Here is an 18,058-nt window from a genome sequence, read left to right as displayed (position 1 = left end):
ATTTTTCAGATGCTTGTCTTTTTGCATCATGTGAGAACTCAACTAATAAAAAAAATCTTATTACTAGGGCTTAATGATGTTACTTTCTTTCCATTTATGCCAAAAGAGGTAAATAGCACCTCATTCCTTTCCTCAATAAAATATGTATTATGCACACACTGCCCACCCCCTAGTTTTTAATGAGATAGTGTAACAAGTCACAGAGCTTGCATAAATATTTGTTTTTTAAAGGTATCAGTTTTGACCATAAGTAACAATTGTACTGCTTGCCAAACCCAGACCTCTTTGCAAGAGATTGGCCTCAGCACTGTTGCCATTTCCTAGCAAGGGCTATCAGGTTCCACACTGATCTCCAGGCTTTGTAACTTTCCTTTTTATTTTCTCCTTGATTATGGTCATCCCAGAGAGAGTTTTTTCAAAAGATAAATGTTCTTCTGAGTAAGACAGGCAGATTAAGGAAAGCAAGTTGACTTTACCATTGCTTCTCACGCTCCTAGGACAGCCCTCACACACTTGGCTGGAAATCAGCCCACTTTCTGCTTCTCTCTGGCAAAGCCCAGATCAGAGAGTGAGCATAAACAAGGGCAATAAAATGGTAGAAGGGAAGAAAGCAGGAGAAAGAGGCTGAGAGAGAGAGAAACCAGCCGTATAAGATAAAAATTGGGCAGGGTGCAAAGAATTGTAAAGCTGGGACTGGTAAGAGGCTTCAAAGTTGAAAACTTGCCAGTAAGTGCCAGTGGTGAAGAAGGATCTGTCAAGCAAAGCTGAGAACAGGAATCATGCATCTGAGAAGCTACTGGTCTTTCTCAGAAATACCTTTAATCAGATTTTTACTGCTTGCAATTGACCCATAACCAGAACTGCAATTATTTCAATATATTTTATAAAAAATAGTCGTTTACTTTCACATAAGTGAAGAGATACAATTGCACAATGGTGGTTACAATGGTAGAAATACATACTGTTGATAAAATGTTTGCAAGAGATTTAAAAACATACTGTACAGCACCACATCTGAAATTGGGTGATGGCAAAATGAATCATACTCCATGTCTAAGTAAATTAAATTCCTAAATCTTTCTTTTTGAATAAATAAAAAAATACAATGTGCAATGCGTTTCTGACACTACCAAAATGCTTCCTGAAGTTAAGCAATAGATTAAAACCAAAAATGAGGTAAAAAAAGACATTCATGCATTTAAGCCACCATTAGTCTCTGACTCTAAAATAAGGCAGATCATAATCTTTTAAAAACTGTCTTTAGCCACTTAAATCCTCTTTAGTGCTTTTCAAGACAAGGTCTCGACAGACCTTCAAGAATCATGAGTTAAGATGCTTTAATTTCTGACAGGTCATTTTTGACAGGTCATTTCAGCCATATTTGAAATGCATTACGTAGTGGAAAATGTTGCTTTTCCTTAATGAAGAAAGAAATGTAAATTAAAAGGAACTGAGAGAGATGGATGCTTTGAGTTAATCACAAATGAGACTGCTTTGAGGGAGGGAGGAAAGGGAAAGAAAATTATGTGTCATCTTCAGTTTTAATGACGTGGAAGAGGGTGACATTAAACAGGACTTGATGTCCGTTATTCCAGGCATAGAGAGCTCTATCTCTTGCATTGTAGTCAAGCATGGATATATGGAAATACTGATTATGGAAAGGAATGTCTGTATACTCGTAAGTGGAAGTTTTCGTGGAATAAGAATAGTAGACCTTGGCTCCTGTTAAGTGAGAGTTAGTAACATACAGGGTGCCACAGATCATGAAGGATTCTCCAGCACTTCTCTTTGGGTAGCCTGTGCTCCAGCTCTTCAGCACCTCCAGAGTATCCTGGTTTAGCTGGCTGATGACAATGTTGCCTGCGTTCTGGTTAGTGGCATACACAGCCCAGAGCCCAATTTCATCTGCCATCAGGTCGATGTCAGAGAAGCCCCCCCAGGTGTAGGGGTAGACATTGTGAAAGCCGGCGTACTCGAGGCTGCGCTGGGCCAGCACCCGCCCCGTGTCGAAGCTGTACTTGATGATGATGTTGCTCTGATACTTGTTGAAATAGAGGGAGCCATTGTAGACAACGTGGTTGGTTCCTGCCCATTTGAATGGAAGGTTGTATGTCCTTGATTCAGCCCCACTGACAAAGTCTGCAATTGATTTATATTCACGGACAATTTTATTGTTTGTGTAACTATCCATGTACCAGACCTGGAAAGTAAAGAAAGATTGGAAGTAAACACCTGGAACATAAATCTGTGGTATGTGACCATGACATGGTATGATGGATAAATGGCAGATAAAGAAGGAAAAGATGTCTTGGATGTGCAGTATGCTGTCAAAGTACAATATTGCCCCCATTGCTGTTACTAAAGCATGAGGGACTCTTGAATTTCTGAATCAAAACTTACCTATACAGGTGAACTTTAAACACAACTGGTACTAACTACAGTGTCTGCATTTTCAGAGAAATTTAATTTTGAATTATACATTGTTTGGGTCTTTGCTATATGGGACTTGCTTAAAGATATTCCCAGAGACTAATAATCTGAGAGAGAGAGATGGGAAATGCCATGTGAGCTAAACATGAATTTATACTTAGGAATAAATGTATTTGATTTTTTTCAGCTGAATCTCTAATCAATGAAAAATAGTTTATTCTTAGTAAAGAAAACAAAACCAATAAAATCAGTAAAGTTTAGAAATCATTTTTTCCTCCTTAAAACAGAATCAATACTTCTTTTTAATTTTCTGTATGCAACTTCCAAATGGCCTATATGTGGTTTATATGTGGCCTAATGCTGCAAAATTTAACTGTGCTGCATTACAGGTCATGCCTTTGTGTAAAAGTGTGGATGTTTGCATTTGAAGACTCAAGCTCAATTAAACATCTTAGGAATAAAAAAATTTTATAGTCAGTTCAGACAGATATTTGTCCTCCCTGGAAAGGAAGGAAATTGCACAAAGGTGCTTAGTTAACTTTTGTCTTTGGATATTTTTGCACAAACACTGTTCTGCTTTTTCTCTGAAGATGTTAAAGTGTGAAAAGGACTGAAGTAGAAGAAACATGGTTGTGAGTGTAACTTTCTAGGGGGAAAACATATTTTTAAGGATTAAAATAAAGCAAGTAAAACTGCAGGGCACAAAAGGTCGTCAGTGCCTTTACATACTCGGTTATTTTTCTCCGATGCCAATGGGTCCGTCATCCAGGCTCCAAATCGGGTTCCAGAGATCTTGACTGTAATGGGACCTGTAATTTTCATCAATTTGCCGCATGCTGAAATTAAAAAAACAAATGCATTAATGGAAATAATGGCACAACTGTCCTTGACATCAGTCAGAGCACAAGACCAACTGCTCTAAGCTAAATTGTGGCTCCAGGGGATTCAGACTTATGTTGAAGATGGATCGTCATCTTCACTGAAGGAACTCTTCCATGTCAAAGAGTAAAATAAATATATAAAAATATACAAATAAAATTTTATTTGTATGGTTTTTTTGGGTTTATGTCTTTTGAAGCATAGTTAAGGGTTTTGGGCATAAAGCAAAATACAATCTAGTAAAATGTCTTTGAGCTGAAGTGAAGAACATTTAATAATAAATGAAATGAAGACACAATCCTCCCTCACTTTTGCCTTCAGGAAGTTCAATGCAAGGCTAGGACTGATGGATGTTTCAGTTTTCCATTAACCAGGGTAACAAGGTGGTTAAAGGCAGACAGGAAAACATGGGCTTGTACACAGAACAAGCTGTACACAAAGCCTGTGCCTGACTGCCCTGTGGTCACACACATGTAGCTGTTCCAGGACCAAGGGCTGGCTGAAAAAAGTGAGTATGAGAATTCCTCTGCAAGCTTGGCTGTATTGGTTGGCTTCTAATTCATTAGACTGTCTCATATTAGACTGTCTGGGAGGAAATAATGAAAGTCAATATGATCTTGGATGCTGACCTTCCTAACAATCCAAAAATCTATATTATAGGGGCCATTAATAACATTCCTATTAGCACCAAGCTCCTGGTGGAATTAATTGTGTTTACCAAAGCTTAATATCACATAGTGGTGTGCAGGTGATTAGGTGAAATAACATGGTTTTACAGAAAAGATGTTCCATAAGAATGTAAAAATAAGGTAAACATTTCATTAATTTTTTAATGTAAAAATAATTACTTCTCTGTGCTACATGGTTGTGCTATACTGCATAACCCTATCTATTTAAGAAATGTGGAAAATAAAATGTGTCTGGTGTTGAGAATGAATTCATTCAGTTCAAAACAGAGGGTCACATTAAGCCCGAATTTTCTACTCTCTGGAGCTGGCAAGGAATATACTGTGCCAGCATGTTTCAGTCACTTAGAATGGTGTTAATGTTGTGGGCACAATTCAGAGGCTTTGTTCCCAGCCAGGGAAGTGGGGTGTGTTGGAAATGGAGAAAACAATACATGCTGAGACCTCAAGGAGCAGGGGAGGCTGCGGCTATTTTCTGGATCAATTAAGAGGCATTATTATTTACATATCTCAATCTATGTATACTGCAATATTTTGAAGATATTTTTGGAATTTCCTATTTTAGAAAATCTGACAGCTTTTTTACAGTTGATTATCATTGTGCATAGTTTTTTATTGTGAATTTCTTCTGTAGATGGACTGCTATTATTGTGCACTGAGCACTCTTTTCTATAGCTATGAACTGCTATTAGCTTGAAAGGTAGAGAACTATATCAGGGTCAAGGTTTTATTTTTATGTGATATGTTAGTAAATAGTCTCAGAAATGGGCATGAGATAAATCTTCTGAAGGTTTAAGTTTGGAACTTGGAGCATTTAATTTGGAATAAAATTATCAGAAAACTAATAATAGGTAGAAAGAAGTTGGAAAAAGAAATCCCAGGCTGGCTCAGCAGTGTGTGTCAGTGGGTTGTGGAAAGCACCATGGCCACACACTGAGCTCCAGGCCCCCCAGCTCCAGCAGGAGAGGTGTAAAAGTAGATGGTGTGTTTGCAGAATGTGCCAGCTGCTGTGGGGGGTGTGTGCCCACAGCTCTGTGAGTGTTTGTGCACCTGGTGATCCACATGTGACTGGAGCTTTTCGAGTCTAGCTAGAGAAGGGTGCTGAAATTTCTATGTTTACGTGTCTGCTAATGCAGTTCCTCTGTTGTACTACTTGTATTTATCCTGAACATGTAGTTCACAGATTGCCAGGTAAAATGAACTGAGCTGCTTTCCCCTGTGACAGGAGTCAGATGCTTTTAGAAAATGGTCTTTTAAAATGTATTGAGATGCCGCTCAACATGAAAAAAGATGACATTGTATTTCATATTGATCATACACTAAATGATTAGCAGTTTGAATCAGGGTGTATTTATGGGATTGAATTTTTATTCTCAGATAGCACATAGTGATCACAAAAGGAAGACTGTTAGGAGAGCTGCTGTATAACTGGAGGGGGCCACTGATTGAAAAATTGGCAAAGCTTCTCTTTCCAGCACAGCAAAACAGCATCTTGTAAGAGGCAGGAGGATCTTATTATCTCCTGCCCTACATTATGTTCCATTTTTTGTTTTCCTTGCTCATTAAACAGAAACCTATAGATCTGCCTATTAGTGATATAATTTGATGGAACTGGTATTTCAGACTAATAAGTAATGCTACAAGTATGTTTTCCGTGTATTGTAAATCATTCCTATTGCAGTGATAATTCTCCCATGAACCTCAGCAGTACCTGAGGTGCTGCCCTACCTGCTGCCAGTGTGGGCAGTAAAGGAAGCAGCAGTGCTCTCAGTGCCCACCTGTCTCTTGTCACCCCAGACTCCTTACAGCTGAGAGATCCTTAGGCACAGGAGCTTAATATATAAAGTCACTGCCAAAATTCTAGTCATTTAAGTGTAGTACCCTGCTGTTGCAGACAACCTTTAATGAAATTACTGACATGATTTTAAAAATGGGAAAATATTGTTTGCACTTCCTCACTCTCACCCTTAGTCCTGCTGCAGATTGTTTTAGTATCTCACTCTTCTGTTAATTTGCAAAATGTTCAGGGCCAAGTACATGGGTGTCAACTCTTGTTTTGAGCAGTAAGAACTCAAACCAAGCACTAAGTCCTCTCAGTTCAGAAAATACTGCTTGAAAGAACAGGACAAGTCCCCAAAGCAAGTCTTGGCTGAATGGTCAATTTGACAAATCAGCTAATGCTGTTTTAAACTGTTGAAGGCTGTACCAAGTAACTTTTGTGTAGAGTAAGTTGTCCCAGGTATTTCACAAATCAACAGGCTTGCTTAAACACTGGTTTGGTGAATACAGTGAACCTGTTGCTGACAGATGATGCAGGGAAATGTGACACCAGGAAAAAAAAATTGAGCCCAAATTGTCCTCCCCTTCTCATTGAAATTCCCCTGACCTCAGATCACACTCTGTCAAACCGTAAGACACTCCTCTAATGCAGTGTTTCTTCCAACATTAGATCAGAAGTTAAGAGAATTAAGTGAATACAATTATGAAAACCATACATCTAATTTCTCATTCTTCAAAAAAAGGTGGTGTTGTTTTCTCCAGTTCTGTCTTTTGGAGCCCTACCTTGAAACATGTCCACCCATTTGTTACAGAGGACCTATAAAAATTGGCAGAATTGGAATAATTTATGTTTTGTCCATTATAAAGTAGCAAGTGTGCTGTCTGTGCTGAAGTATTGCTGACTTACTAATACAATGAAATAATTTATTCCAGATGAATATCACAGCATTTTGATGACACATTACTACAATATGCAGTTTATAAATCTGTTTAACATTGAAATAATTGGTTATAGTGACTTCATAAAGATAATTCCCTTCCAGCTTGCCCAAGCCTGATCTTGTGTTTGATACAGAAATTAAATGAATGACAACTCTCTCTCAAGAGTAAAGCTTAATATAATGTCTAACAGTTCACTGACAAAACAAGGTGAGTTCCCTCTGTGGTTTTAAGCACTTCCAACACTGTGTTGAGTCCAAGAAATTTTCCTTACTCCTCCACTGAAGTTGGTAACAGCTTCTTCTTCTCTACTTAAGAGTCAAACATGTTAATCTAAAACAGGTCTGTATTCTCAGTTTCAGAATAACCCTTTTAATTGTTTGTGTGGCTATACTGAAATTGATCTTGCATCCTGAGGTTTTGTGTTAGAGAATGATAATACTAATATACTGAAGACAGGATCGTTTGCTTAACATTTTTCTGGCCTGGCAAGTTCAGGAATCTGAAATTAATGAAAATTCCAATTAGTTTCCAGTTGAGGCATTTTTTTAGCTCAAGGTGTATGTAGAAAAATAGAGTATAGACAAATGTACTGTGAAATGGGAATCACTTCTAGACTATGAATTTTTCATAGCAGTGAGGTGGCTGAGAGTTAAAACTAGTGTATGCACTTTTTTTTTTCAACATGACTAAAGCCTCCGTGCTACCCCTTTTCTTTTGGTTTTAGCAATATAGCAATTTAATTCTCTGACAGGGGAAGGACCAAATGCTAGTAGGAAGATAGGTGAAATGTATTTCCATATTAGCATATGTTAGGAAGTTTGAGTACATTAAGAAAAATGTGGTACTTCTAGGCATCTTTTTCCCATCACTACGAGGTTCAGATGGGATTGCACAGAAAAGCAATGGGATTTTTAGAAGCACTCAATCTCTTTCCCTTGATTTTGGAAGAAGCAGCTGGCTACATTAGAAAATCCCAATCGTAACTGATTGTAATAATTGGAAAATCTCAATCACAGAGTTTTTCTTTTCCTAAACTGAACTGTACAAGAAACATCCTATATGCAATCTGGATATTTCTGGCTTGGTTCATCTCCTTTAACATTTTGTTCTGTGGACTCTTGTAAGTCTGTGTGTGATTTGATCTATTAAAGGAAGAAGCTGAGCATGAAGTGACTGTTAAAAGAGAAAACTGATGTACTTTTTGTACAGCCTGTGGGCTGAGAAAGTGTATGGGGCAGAATGCATCTGGAATGCTGCTCCAAAGTGAGCAAATACCAGGAGAAGGCTGTGATAGCCCACCTGGACAGAAGCTGTTTTGGAGATGGCTAGAAATGGATGGATAGTCCCAGTCTCTGTGATGCGAATGAACATTGGTAGCTGCTATAAACACCAAGTGAGTATAGGATTTATAGAAAGACTGGCAAGGGAAATAAAATCAAAACATTCTCTTGAAGCGGTCATAGGCATCATTATTATGTTAAATAGGGGAAAATGAAGGTTTTGGGGTATTTTTTTGTACTTGCACAAATGACTTCTAAGTGTTTTACTGCTTGCACTTTCCTGCTTATGGTCAAATTTGTTATAACAGTAATGTGAGGGAATGAAGAATTAGTTCTAAATAAATGTATGTCTGTTTTCCTGCATAATACAAATCTAGGAAGCACTCCAGTCTAGATATTAGACCTTGCTGAGAGGAAGCCTCTGGATTCTTCAAATCCCAATAAAGTAGTCTCATGCCTGCACTAATACCTCCTCTGCCACTAATGTAACAGCATTTCTTTGGACACATCAAATATTCTACTTTTGAATTTCCAACAAAAATGTTACTGTAAAATTGTTTAGAGTCTACATTATAATCACAGGTAACTACAGATGAGTCCAGTGTATATCTACTCTATTTGTCAGAGTATTGGCTTCTATGAAGGGTTGCCATATTTTTTTTTCTAGTTTCATAACCAGATTATGACAAGAATAGGAGAGTTCCAAGCACACTGTGCAACCAGCATTCTCTTAGAAATACACCTGCCTTCTAGGAGTGCCAGTAAAGGACTTGCATAAGTGTATGTGAATTTGGGGGTGTGAAATCACATGCCCTCTATTCCTGTGTGCTTAGTTTCATATAACTTTTTAAAGTTTTGTTAAATTTCTCAGTAGCTTCTTCCCGGATTTTCTCTTATTTCAAAGAGAAGGAGCAAGTTTCAGTCATCACAAGTGTTTTGGTAATCATTAAACCTCAGTGAAAGTAAGACAACTTCTTACTGTATGTTAGTGAGTGTTGAAAGTGCTGCCAGTGCAGATGGAAGATCCCTTTTAAGTGGCCAAGACAATATAAATAATGCATTATATTGCTGAAAAACACCTGCTAGGGAGAAGAATGGAAAATAGCTATTGCACATGCTGATTAGATAATTATATTGTGAAATGGAACAAAATCTGTGAAGATTCAAGGCAGATCCTGTGGCATGTTGTGGCTGGTGACCCATCTGCCCATCACACTGGCAGGAACAGTCACAGCTGGATCATCTCCAGTGTGACTGGGAAGGTGTTGGCAGGAAAGCTGCTTTCCCCTCATGTTTCGTGATCTGAACACACAGTACCAGCCTCCAGGAGTTACAATAAGCCTAAGTGAAGCTGTCTTCACTTTAAAAGGCATGTGGGGATAGGCCAGAAAAACAGCCAGTCCATTAGCAGGTGAGCAAAAAGTCATTTAAGCATCTAAGACCAAGGAACAATGCCAATAAGGGTGGATGAATCTGTGTTAAAACCTGAGAAGGTCCGCTCCCTTTTGATAATGTATATGTTTAATAATTTATTTTATACAAAAATTTTCTCTCTATTATTAAAATACATCATTTTAATAGGGCTTTTTTCTGTTGGGTACATCAAGAGAAATAGAATGTGTTGCAGGAATTCAGGATAGATAGGATGTGAATATTCCTAGTAATTCTGCTGTATAAAGTGTATCTCACACTATAGTCACTTCACTAATCAATATTACAAGATGCTGTAAAATCAAAGAAAAATAATATGCTCATTAAAAATAAGCTGATAGTTTTGGTGTACTGTACCACTCACTGTCAGTAATACTGTCTTTTAAAAGGAATCTTCTTGCTTGCTGCAGTGTTGCAACAGTCATTTTCTCCTGTCTCCTGTCAATGCATTAATGTGCTATTGTGTGTTTGTGCTGAGGGGAAAATAGGATCATAAGAAATTTCTGTCTGAAGAAGTCTTTCATGTATTTTAGTGCATCATCACTGTGCTATTCTCAGTGTAAAGTAAAGAAATTGAAAGTAAATAATTTAAGAGGCTAACTTAACCTAGATTTTTCTTGTTCCATTGCATCACAAAGTAAGGAGGCTCTGCTTATCTGTTAGTAAGACACTTAAGGCCACGTGTAGCACTTAAAAGTAAACTTCCCACACTTGATAACAGACACCAATCACAGGACTAAACCTTAGAATTTCTAGTTTATTTATGTTCAGTATTAACTTACAAAGTGTTCATTTTTCATAGAGGGGCTGGATTGTTGCAATAGTAATCCATTCTGGAGTCTCAGCATACAAAGATACACTGGGGAGAGGGGAGACTGACTGCATCGTGCTTGTAAGGCAGAGAGGTGCTCCCCATCCCTCTGGGTAATGGAAGTTAGGGCTGACACTTGACAATGATGTTTCAGGCTCTGGGTTTTGGTGGCTGACACTGAGCTAGTGTTGGTTTTCAGAGATGTCAGTGTTTGACTTTTCTAAGGTTGGTATGTGAGCAGCCAAGATGGAGGCTGCCTGACATAAATCTAGTGCAGTGTTCAACATGGATTGTTGCTGTGCTTCCTACAGAAATCAGCCTTAAATTAGGTGTAATGCTTAATTACACTGTAGTGCAAACTGGAGAAGGGCACATCTCTCTTACTGCTAATATTACAGGTCTAAAGACAATACAGTCAGAGTGGCCTCTCAGGTGTCAAAGCAAGAAGACGGGGTTATGATGGGGACATTGCAAAACCAAATCCAGTCTACTTGCCACTAGAACTTTTTTTACACTACATGCCAAGGGTGACTCTAGTAGCAATGCCTGTCTGAACTTTTTTTTGATAGAGTGTTTGTAGCTCTTCAACTGGTTTGCAAAACTCTTAGATTTGGAAATTGCTGTTATAATTTTCTATCCTTATTCCTTCTTTATGCAGTAGGGCAGGTCAGTATCTAAGATACAGTGGCACAAAATTAGAATTATATGACTTATCATAGGTTCAGTTACTCTTGACTTTTATTGGGGTATTAGCACAGATCACTAATGTGTAGTCTTTCGTCAAACCAAACAAAAACCCTGAAAACTGAATCTTTCTAAAGAGAGACAACTGAAAATGTACAGCCAAGGGACCAAATTTGCCATGAATTTGTTAACTTACTGAGCTTTTTCATGCAGTCTCGAAGTCTGGTTTCTAAACTGAGTACACGCTGGTGTAGTTCATCATAGTCATAAGCACCAATTTCTTCCTGAATCCCAGTGAGAACAGCAGACAGATTCCTAATTTCTTCCTTGAACTGGGTGATTAATTTGGCATCAGTTTTATATTGTTCCAGAACTGGGATCAGTGGCAGGAGCTCATCCATCTTTTCTTTCAATTCCTGTTAAAGGCAATCATATGTCCATTAGAGTAGTTTAAAGGAGTTCAGTCCCCTAATTTTCTTTAATGAAATATTTATGCTTGATTACTAAAATGACTTGAAAATGATTATTTATTTTAGTTACAGATCTATCGTTAGTCTATTGTGAAAGTCTTAGAAACCTCAGACTTATAGTAATAAGCAGTAGATAAAATAGTTAGAGAATAGTTTTTCTACTGAAAGGAATGAATCACCTTCAAGTGATCTGAACAAAACCCGTTGACAGTCTGACTTTCCATCTAGAGGATATAAACCCACAGTGTGTCTTTCTTCAGAGGATGATTAGGCCTGAATGCACAGTGGTGTTCAAGGAGTCACACCTGGCTTCCATACATAGTTTGTGAGCTGTTAATTTTTATTTCATTCCTTAGAAATACTAAATTAATCTTTTTCTCAGTGTCTGTTGAGCTGTTTACTGTGTTCCAACCACAGTGATATATTCCTCTTTAAGTCAAAAATCCATGGTTTTGTGATTTGCATTAGTCATCCTGGTACATCACTGGGTGCCTTTGAACTTCCTCAGTTGACCTGTTTTCTGGACTATCATAAATGTTTTTTTTTGACATGTGCAGTTGTTGCATTGCCAATCTTATTCTTAACATTGCTAAAATAAAATATGGCTTCCCTTTGGAATCTCAGATTGCCACTTTCTCAGATTTTTTGCTGAGTCTTATACTTTGAGAATTTGTCTTAGTTTGTAAGCTACATTAACTGCCAAATTTTAATTTCTTAATTACTCTTTTAAATGCACTAATAACAGGGGCTTTATTAAAGTTAAACTAATTGTTTGAGGTTGCTTTTTATTTTATAATTCTGTAGAAAACCTCAAAGAATTGACAGTCAAAAGATCTTGGGTTATTTAAAAGTAGCAACAGGTTTGTCCCTGATATATCATCTGTATATAGAGATTTGGAAATCTTTTTATAATGCATGGGAACAGCAGGACTTCCATAAGCAAATGTCAGAAAGAGATGAAGAGATGCAAAGGTGGACAAAAGAAGGCAAAGATGGAAATAAAGCTTTATTAGGTACTGGCATTAGGTAGTAATGGAGACAGGGATGGTTGAGGACACAATATTGAAAGGGTTAAAAACGCAACAGCTGGAGCAGCCAGCAGGTGAGAAGGGCAAAGCAGAAGAGAACTAAATGGGAGGCCAAGCCCAGCAGGAGGCTCAGTAGCAGATGTGTGGGAGGTTGCTGTGGCCACTGCTGTGCAGAGACATGTACATACAGCTTGTTACACCCCTTGTCTTAAAGGATGCGATAAATAGGGTAGGACATTTCCAAAATAAATGTCATGATGATGCCAAATCCATTTTTGCTAAGGAGATAGGAAAGAAGTTGATAAGCAGGGTAAGCATTAGGGCTGCTTGAAGATCTACCTCTGAATTTTTGCCTCTCAAACATGCTCAAAGAGTACTTCAAAGTTCTGCAGTACCTCTTCATCACCTAGCTAATATATCTAAATTATTTTAGCATCTTCTTTCATATTGGAATTATTATTAACTCAGAAACTTCTATGTGTTGCTACAAGTAATCTTGCACACAGGTCCTCTCAATAGCTAAAAAATTGCATTTAAATTATAAGCAGATTATGTCATTAAATAGATATTTGAGAGTATAGTTCTATTGGTTCTATTCTTGAGGTTATGGTAGCAGAATTACTGAAATGGAAAGGTAGAAGTGAGGAGGTGCTTTTTTTACAGTTAAAACTTTTCTATTTGTTTTTTTTTAAAAGCTTAACTTGAGCCTACTTTATGCCTGTTAAAATGAATAGTTACTTTTCCCCTTGATGACAAGGGGAACAGGTTTTGCAACAGAGAAAGCAGAGCTCCAGAAACTAAAGTTTTTGTTACTTAATTTCAAAATTATGAATATAGGCTTTGGGTCTGTGGGGCAGTGAGTGGCCAAAAATCATGGGTAAACTATAATGGAAAAAAATGCAAAGCTTGTGAAAATTTAGGAAGACAAAATGTGTTTAAGAGAATTAGTGAAGGTAATGAGCTCCTGGTGGGATTTATGACAGATGAGAATTGCTTCAGCAAACTTGCTGTAACTTTTTGTGGCAATCAGGTACCTCCTGCCTGGCATAATGCAGATTTGACTGAAGTATGAACATTCTAGTGTGATCTGGATCAGAGTTGTACTCTTTGGTTCTGATCAACACAAAAACACAGTTATAAGACCGCATTTCAGTAAATGACATACAGTTGGTTTTGTTATTTTCTTGATAAAATAAAAAATTATTGTTTTCTTCTGAAACTCACAGCTTGTTGCTGTGATGAGTGGTAGAAGAACTAATTTGTATTGCAACATGGATAGGTATTGTCACTTTGAGCCTGCTAATGTGAGAGGTTATGCTACATCCAGAATGAATTTCTTTGTCTTGGGAAAGACAAAGTTCTGGAATTTTAGCAGATCAAATTTCAGAAAGCTAGCAGCATATTGTATTATGTTGACCTTTTAAATTATTCTATAATTGGATTGGCTGAAACTGTTTTATACTCCTGGCAAACTGTCAAACTGAGGTGAAATGACTGGCCAATACAAATATGGGCTATTTAAAAGGTTAGAGTAGTGCAGTAATCTGCTCCCTTTGACATCGTGCATCAGACATTCAGATTTTGGTATTTTGTTCACAAGGAAAACTATAATGAGAATACAGAATATATAATGGCATTAAACAAATGTGTAGTTGTAGCAATGAGGGGTTAAAGGGAAAAAAGGTGGAGATGTTTCTTACTATTTGAAAATAAATGGGAGTATATGCTCAAACTCTAAACTAAGAACAATGACATAATTAATAAAGTTTGGTAGTCAGATCATTAGTGTTCCTAATTCCTGATATTATTAAGACTCACTGGATATTCAGTGTCTCTGAAAAATAAATTAGACCCCTTGGCTATGCCATTATTTAGGTATATAACTCTAGCACCAATTAGAAAAATAAGTTCATCTAATGTGAATGAAAAAAATATGTATTTGTCTAACATAATATAATCCTCAGAATATATTTTCTAGAACCGATTATGCTGTTTTGCAGTCATGAAATGTCAATTTATCAGTCTTGATATTTAAAAAACTTAAATTATGCTCTTGTAGCACTTTTTCCTTTAAGAGTACTTCAGGTTGCTTTTTCAGAATACACAATGCTATTTTGTAATCTCTGCGACCTCTCTTTCTCACAAAAGGATTGGTTTGTGGTTTTTGATGTCATTAAAATTCTCAGGAAGTCTTTCTTTAAGCACATAAATGTGACTGGGAATGATTGCCCTCCTCCCCATCCCAAATTCAAAACAGAAAACCTTCAGACATGAAATTAGATCTTAAGGATAAATATTACAATAACCTGATTTATTATGAGCTTTCTTCCTTTCAACTGCAGTAAATGTCAGGCAGCACTAAAAGCACAGAACTCTAGTTGTTTGCTATTAATTCCATTGGATCTCCCCATTTATCACTGGAGCTTGAATGAATATAAATGTCTCAGTATGACATGCACATTGATAGAGAAAAAAACAGGAATCTGTTTATAGTGACATTTCCCTAATGACTTAATAATTAATACTTCCTCTCTATTACAATTAAATTGATCAAAGCAAAAGGTTATTATCACAAAGGAAGATTTATTATGTTTTTCCTTTTAATGGTGCTCTTGTATGAGCATTTCAAGCAGAGACCTTAGCAGTCCATGCAGTGCTATTAGTACATTGCTTCCAGCAGGCTGCAAAGTTATTGGTAAAATCAAACCTACTTGAAAGTGCTTTGTCATTAATGTCTTCCGATCATCTTCAATTTGCCGAAACTTGGCCTTCAGCCCTTTCATTTGTGTTTCCATTTTTAAAACATACTGGAAATCCCTCTGAGTCCGCAGATTTAGAACTTCAATAGACTGGGACATATTCTGAACCTGTTAAAGAAGAACACTCTCTCAATGCACTTTTTGTTGCTTTGCTTCTTTCCTGGTTAAATGTCAGGCAATAAAACGTGCTTGTGTGAGTGCTTTACTTGGGAGTCATTTATACCACAGCATAGTTCTAAATTCCCTGCCTGCATGACAGTACAAATACTGGGGAGCAGGGCAAGACGTGGAAGCCATAAATTTGGACTAGTTTCTGTGAGGTAGAGACCCTTTAAGCACCATTATCAATGGGCTCAAAAAAGGCTGTCAGGCAATAGAGTCTACTTGTGGATGTGACTGTGGTTCAGAAAATGTTCTACAGCGTATGTTTCCTCCCAAGCACTTTGAGAGGGACAGGACTGAAATGTGGAGATTTTGGTTAGTAGCAAGAACATGATTTTCATTGCTAATAGGCATTACTGAAAATTGTATGCTAAAAATATATTTTTAAGTCTACATTTTATGTCACTTTCTGCTGCTGTTCAAACACTCTCTCAAGCCTGTGGTTCTGTACCACTGGCTGTGATACAATGACCATCACCTTGGTTACTTATACAGGCAATGCAGAACACTCATTTATGTTTTCATGGTTGCAGCATTTTTTCTGTTGATGCAGAACACTTCATTGGGTTTACTACATGCAATAGTGGATAAGACTGGAATTAAGAATTGGGTTGTTGAGGGAAACTGGCACCACTGGAGAATGAATAAATACTATTATTTGAGGAAAGAACAAATGAAGAAATTAGACCTGTCTCTTCTGCACAGAGTCTGCTTTCAAGATGCTGTCATGTCTATATCTCATTATTTGTTGATAAGAGACAAGGAATGACCTTCAGCAGTCTCATATGATTGAAGCAGAAGCTGTAGTTTAAATCCCACAGCAGTGAGCTAGTTTGAGGTAGGATTTGTAACTGTTATTACATAGAAAAATCTGTCCTGTTGTGTAAGGAACAATTTGGGGGGAGTGAGAGAAGATACAACTCGGGTTAGGAAAGGTGTGATGCAAGAAAAACAAACACAGGTGAGAACACTGGTAGGGAAACACAGGTAGGGAATGTACTCTGAGGTATATTTTTATTAGATAACTCTTCAGTAGTCAGTTATGTAATAAATTTAGAGGGGAAAGGAGTAGATTTATGTGGGAAGTTTCATGACCAAGAGGAGGAATTTTTTTGGAAAGACTTACCTTCTCTAGCAGTTGTCTGAGTTGCCTGCTTTTGGCATCTCTTGAACACAGGTTTTGTTCAGGTGCAACAACAGTGCAAATGCAACGGCCATCAGGATCCTGGGCTGAACTATAAACTTGCCACCCTTCCTTGGGGCTAATCTGAGTCTGTAACAACAAAATAATAACAATAAAAGGAACTGATTTTTTTATTGTTTCAAAAAACCCTGCCTCAGAATATTATTGTTTATTTTTGCAGTACATGTTTGCAAAGAGGTTCCTCCTGGTAAACAAATATTGCTGTTATCTAATTAGTTTGGTAGGCTTGCAGTTTTGCAAACCCCACACCTTTAAAATAGTTCTCTAGAAGTGTCCAGGACACACTGTTTCCAGGGTGAATGAGAACACTATTCTGCTGGTGATTCAGCACAAGTTAGTTGATTCAGTTCTTTGCAAAGGGATGTTACAGTTTTCAGTAGCAGAGAACTAATATGTCCTTTCAGCCTGAATGATTTTTACTTTAGACTAATGGAAACAACAAAGACAGCAAAGTCCAAATACAAAAGCCCAGGGAGGGAGTGCAGTGTGTGACTCACATGAGGGGAATTGGCTCAGCAGCAGTTGGGATGTGGGTTATGGGTTTCTGCTGGCTAGCACTGCACATACACCAGAGGGCAGAGAGGCTTGCCCAGCATCCTGCTGGAAACTGCTGGCTAGTTCAGGTGAATGGGGCTCAGGGCAAGCATGGCATGGAGCAATTAATACACTGAACATCCTTTACTGGGACTGGAGAACTCTGGAAATTCCTAATCTGTTCTTTTTTACAGCAATGATGACTGAGAAAGAAAGGTAAAAAAACCCATCACGTTTGCTTGCAGAGCAGGCTAACAACGCACTGCATTTAAAGTTTGTGTGGGACTAGGTATCTGTTTCTTGGGAGGTATAGAAACAGCACAAGAATGAGAGAAAGTGACAGAGGAACGAAAAGATTCAGGTGATGGAATTAAAACTAATAGACACAAGTAATGTTTTAATTATCTTTTTAAATTGTAATTTACTGCTGTGCATTATTCTTTCCGAAAAATATAGTAATCATTGCTGAATTTCATAGTACAGATGCTAATGGATGCCATTTAAGTAATTTTGGTTTGGACACAGTTGGAATCAATTACTATATATATTATAAAATTGTACTCGGTGTCAACAGAGAAAGTGATTATTTAAACTGACGAGCTTTGATATTGATGCTTTACTGGCAGCTTAGTGCAGAATGAGCTGCAGAGCTCTGTATCTTAGAGGTGGCGCAGGCAGTATTTTTGTGGACTGACAGAAGAAAAGAGCACAGACTTTTCACAACAGTGACTCTTCTGAAGAAGTCATTGAAGATGGCAGAGTTAATAGAAAAATCAAAATTGTATTATTCCCAAGTTTCACAAGGAAAAACAAAATGTCAAAATATAGATGACTTGCCGGGCTGAGGGAGCTGAGCCTCTCCAGCCTGGAGAAGGCTGATAGGGGACCTTATCAATGTCTGTCAGTATGTGAAGAGAGGTTGTCAGGATGGAGCCAGGCTCTCCTCGGTGCTGCCAAGCACCAGGACAAGAGGCAACAG

The 18,058-nt window shown here is 37.7% G+C and overlaps 1 protein-coding gene across 2 annotated transcripts in view; it reads right to left on the bottom strand.

Moving 5' to 3' along the window:
• Nucleotides 1-877: 877 nt before the first annotated feature.
• The window catches only part of OLFM3 (olfactomedin 3), a 54,218-nt gene continuing 37,037 nt past the window's right edge, over nt 878-18,058 (bottom strand). For both annotated transcript variants that reach the window (XM_071564931.1, XM_071564930.1), the window contains exons 2-6: nt 16,468-16,614; nt 15,132-15,287; nt 11,119-11,338; nt 3,160-3,266; nt 878-2,200 (exon numbers count right to left, since the gene is read on the bottom strand). In XM_071564931.1, coding sequence (XP_071421032.1) covers nt 1,523-2,200; nt 3,160-3,266; nt 11,119-11,338; nt 15,132-15,287; nt 16,468-16,614 — 1,308 coding nt within the window. In that variant the 3' untranslated portion in view covers nt 878-1,522. The remainder of the gene's footprint in view (nt 2,201-3,159; nt 3,267-11,118; nt 11,339-15,131; nt 15,288-16,467; nt 16,615-18,058) is intronic.

The sequence above is a fragment of the Pithys albifrons genome, chromosome 10, assembly GCF_047495875.1.
Source record: "Pithys albifrons albifrons isolate INPA30051 chromosome 10, PitAlb_v1, whole genome shotgun sequence".
NCBI classification, from domain to species: domain Eukaryota; kingdom Metazoa; phylum Chordata; class Aves; order Passeriformes; family Thamnophilidae; genus Pithys; species Pithys albifrons.
Note: the sequence above shows the minus strand (reverse complement) of the source record. Positions and strands in the feature narration are given on the sequence as shown.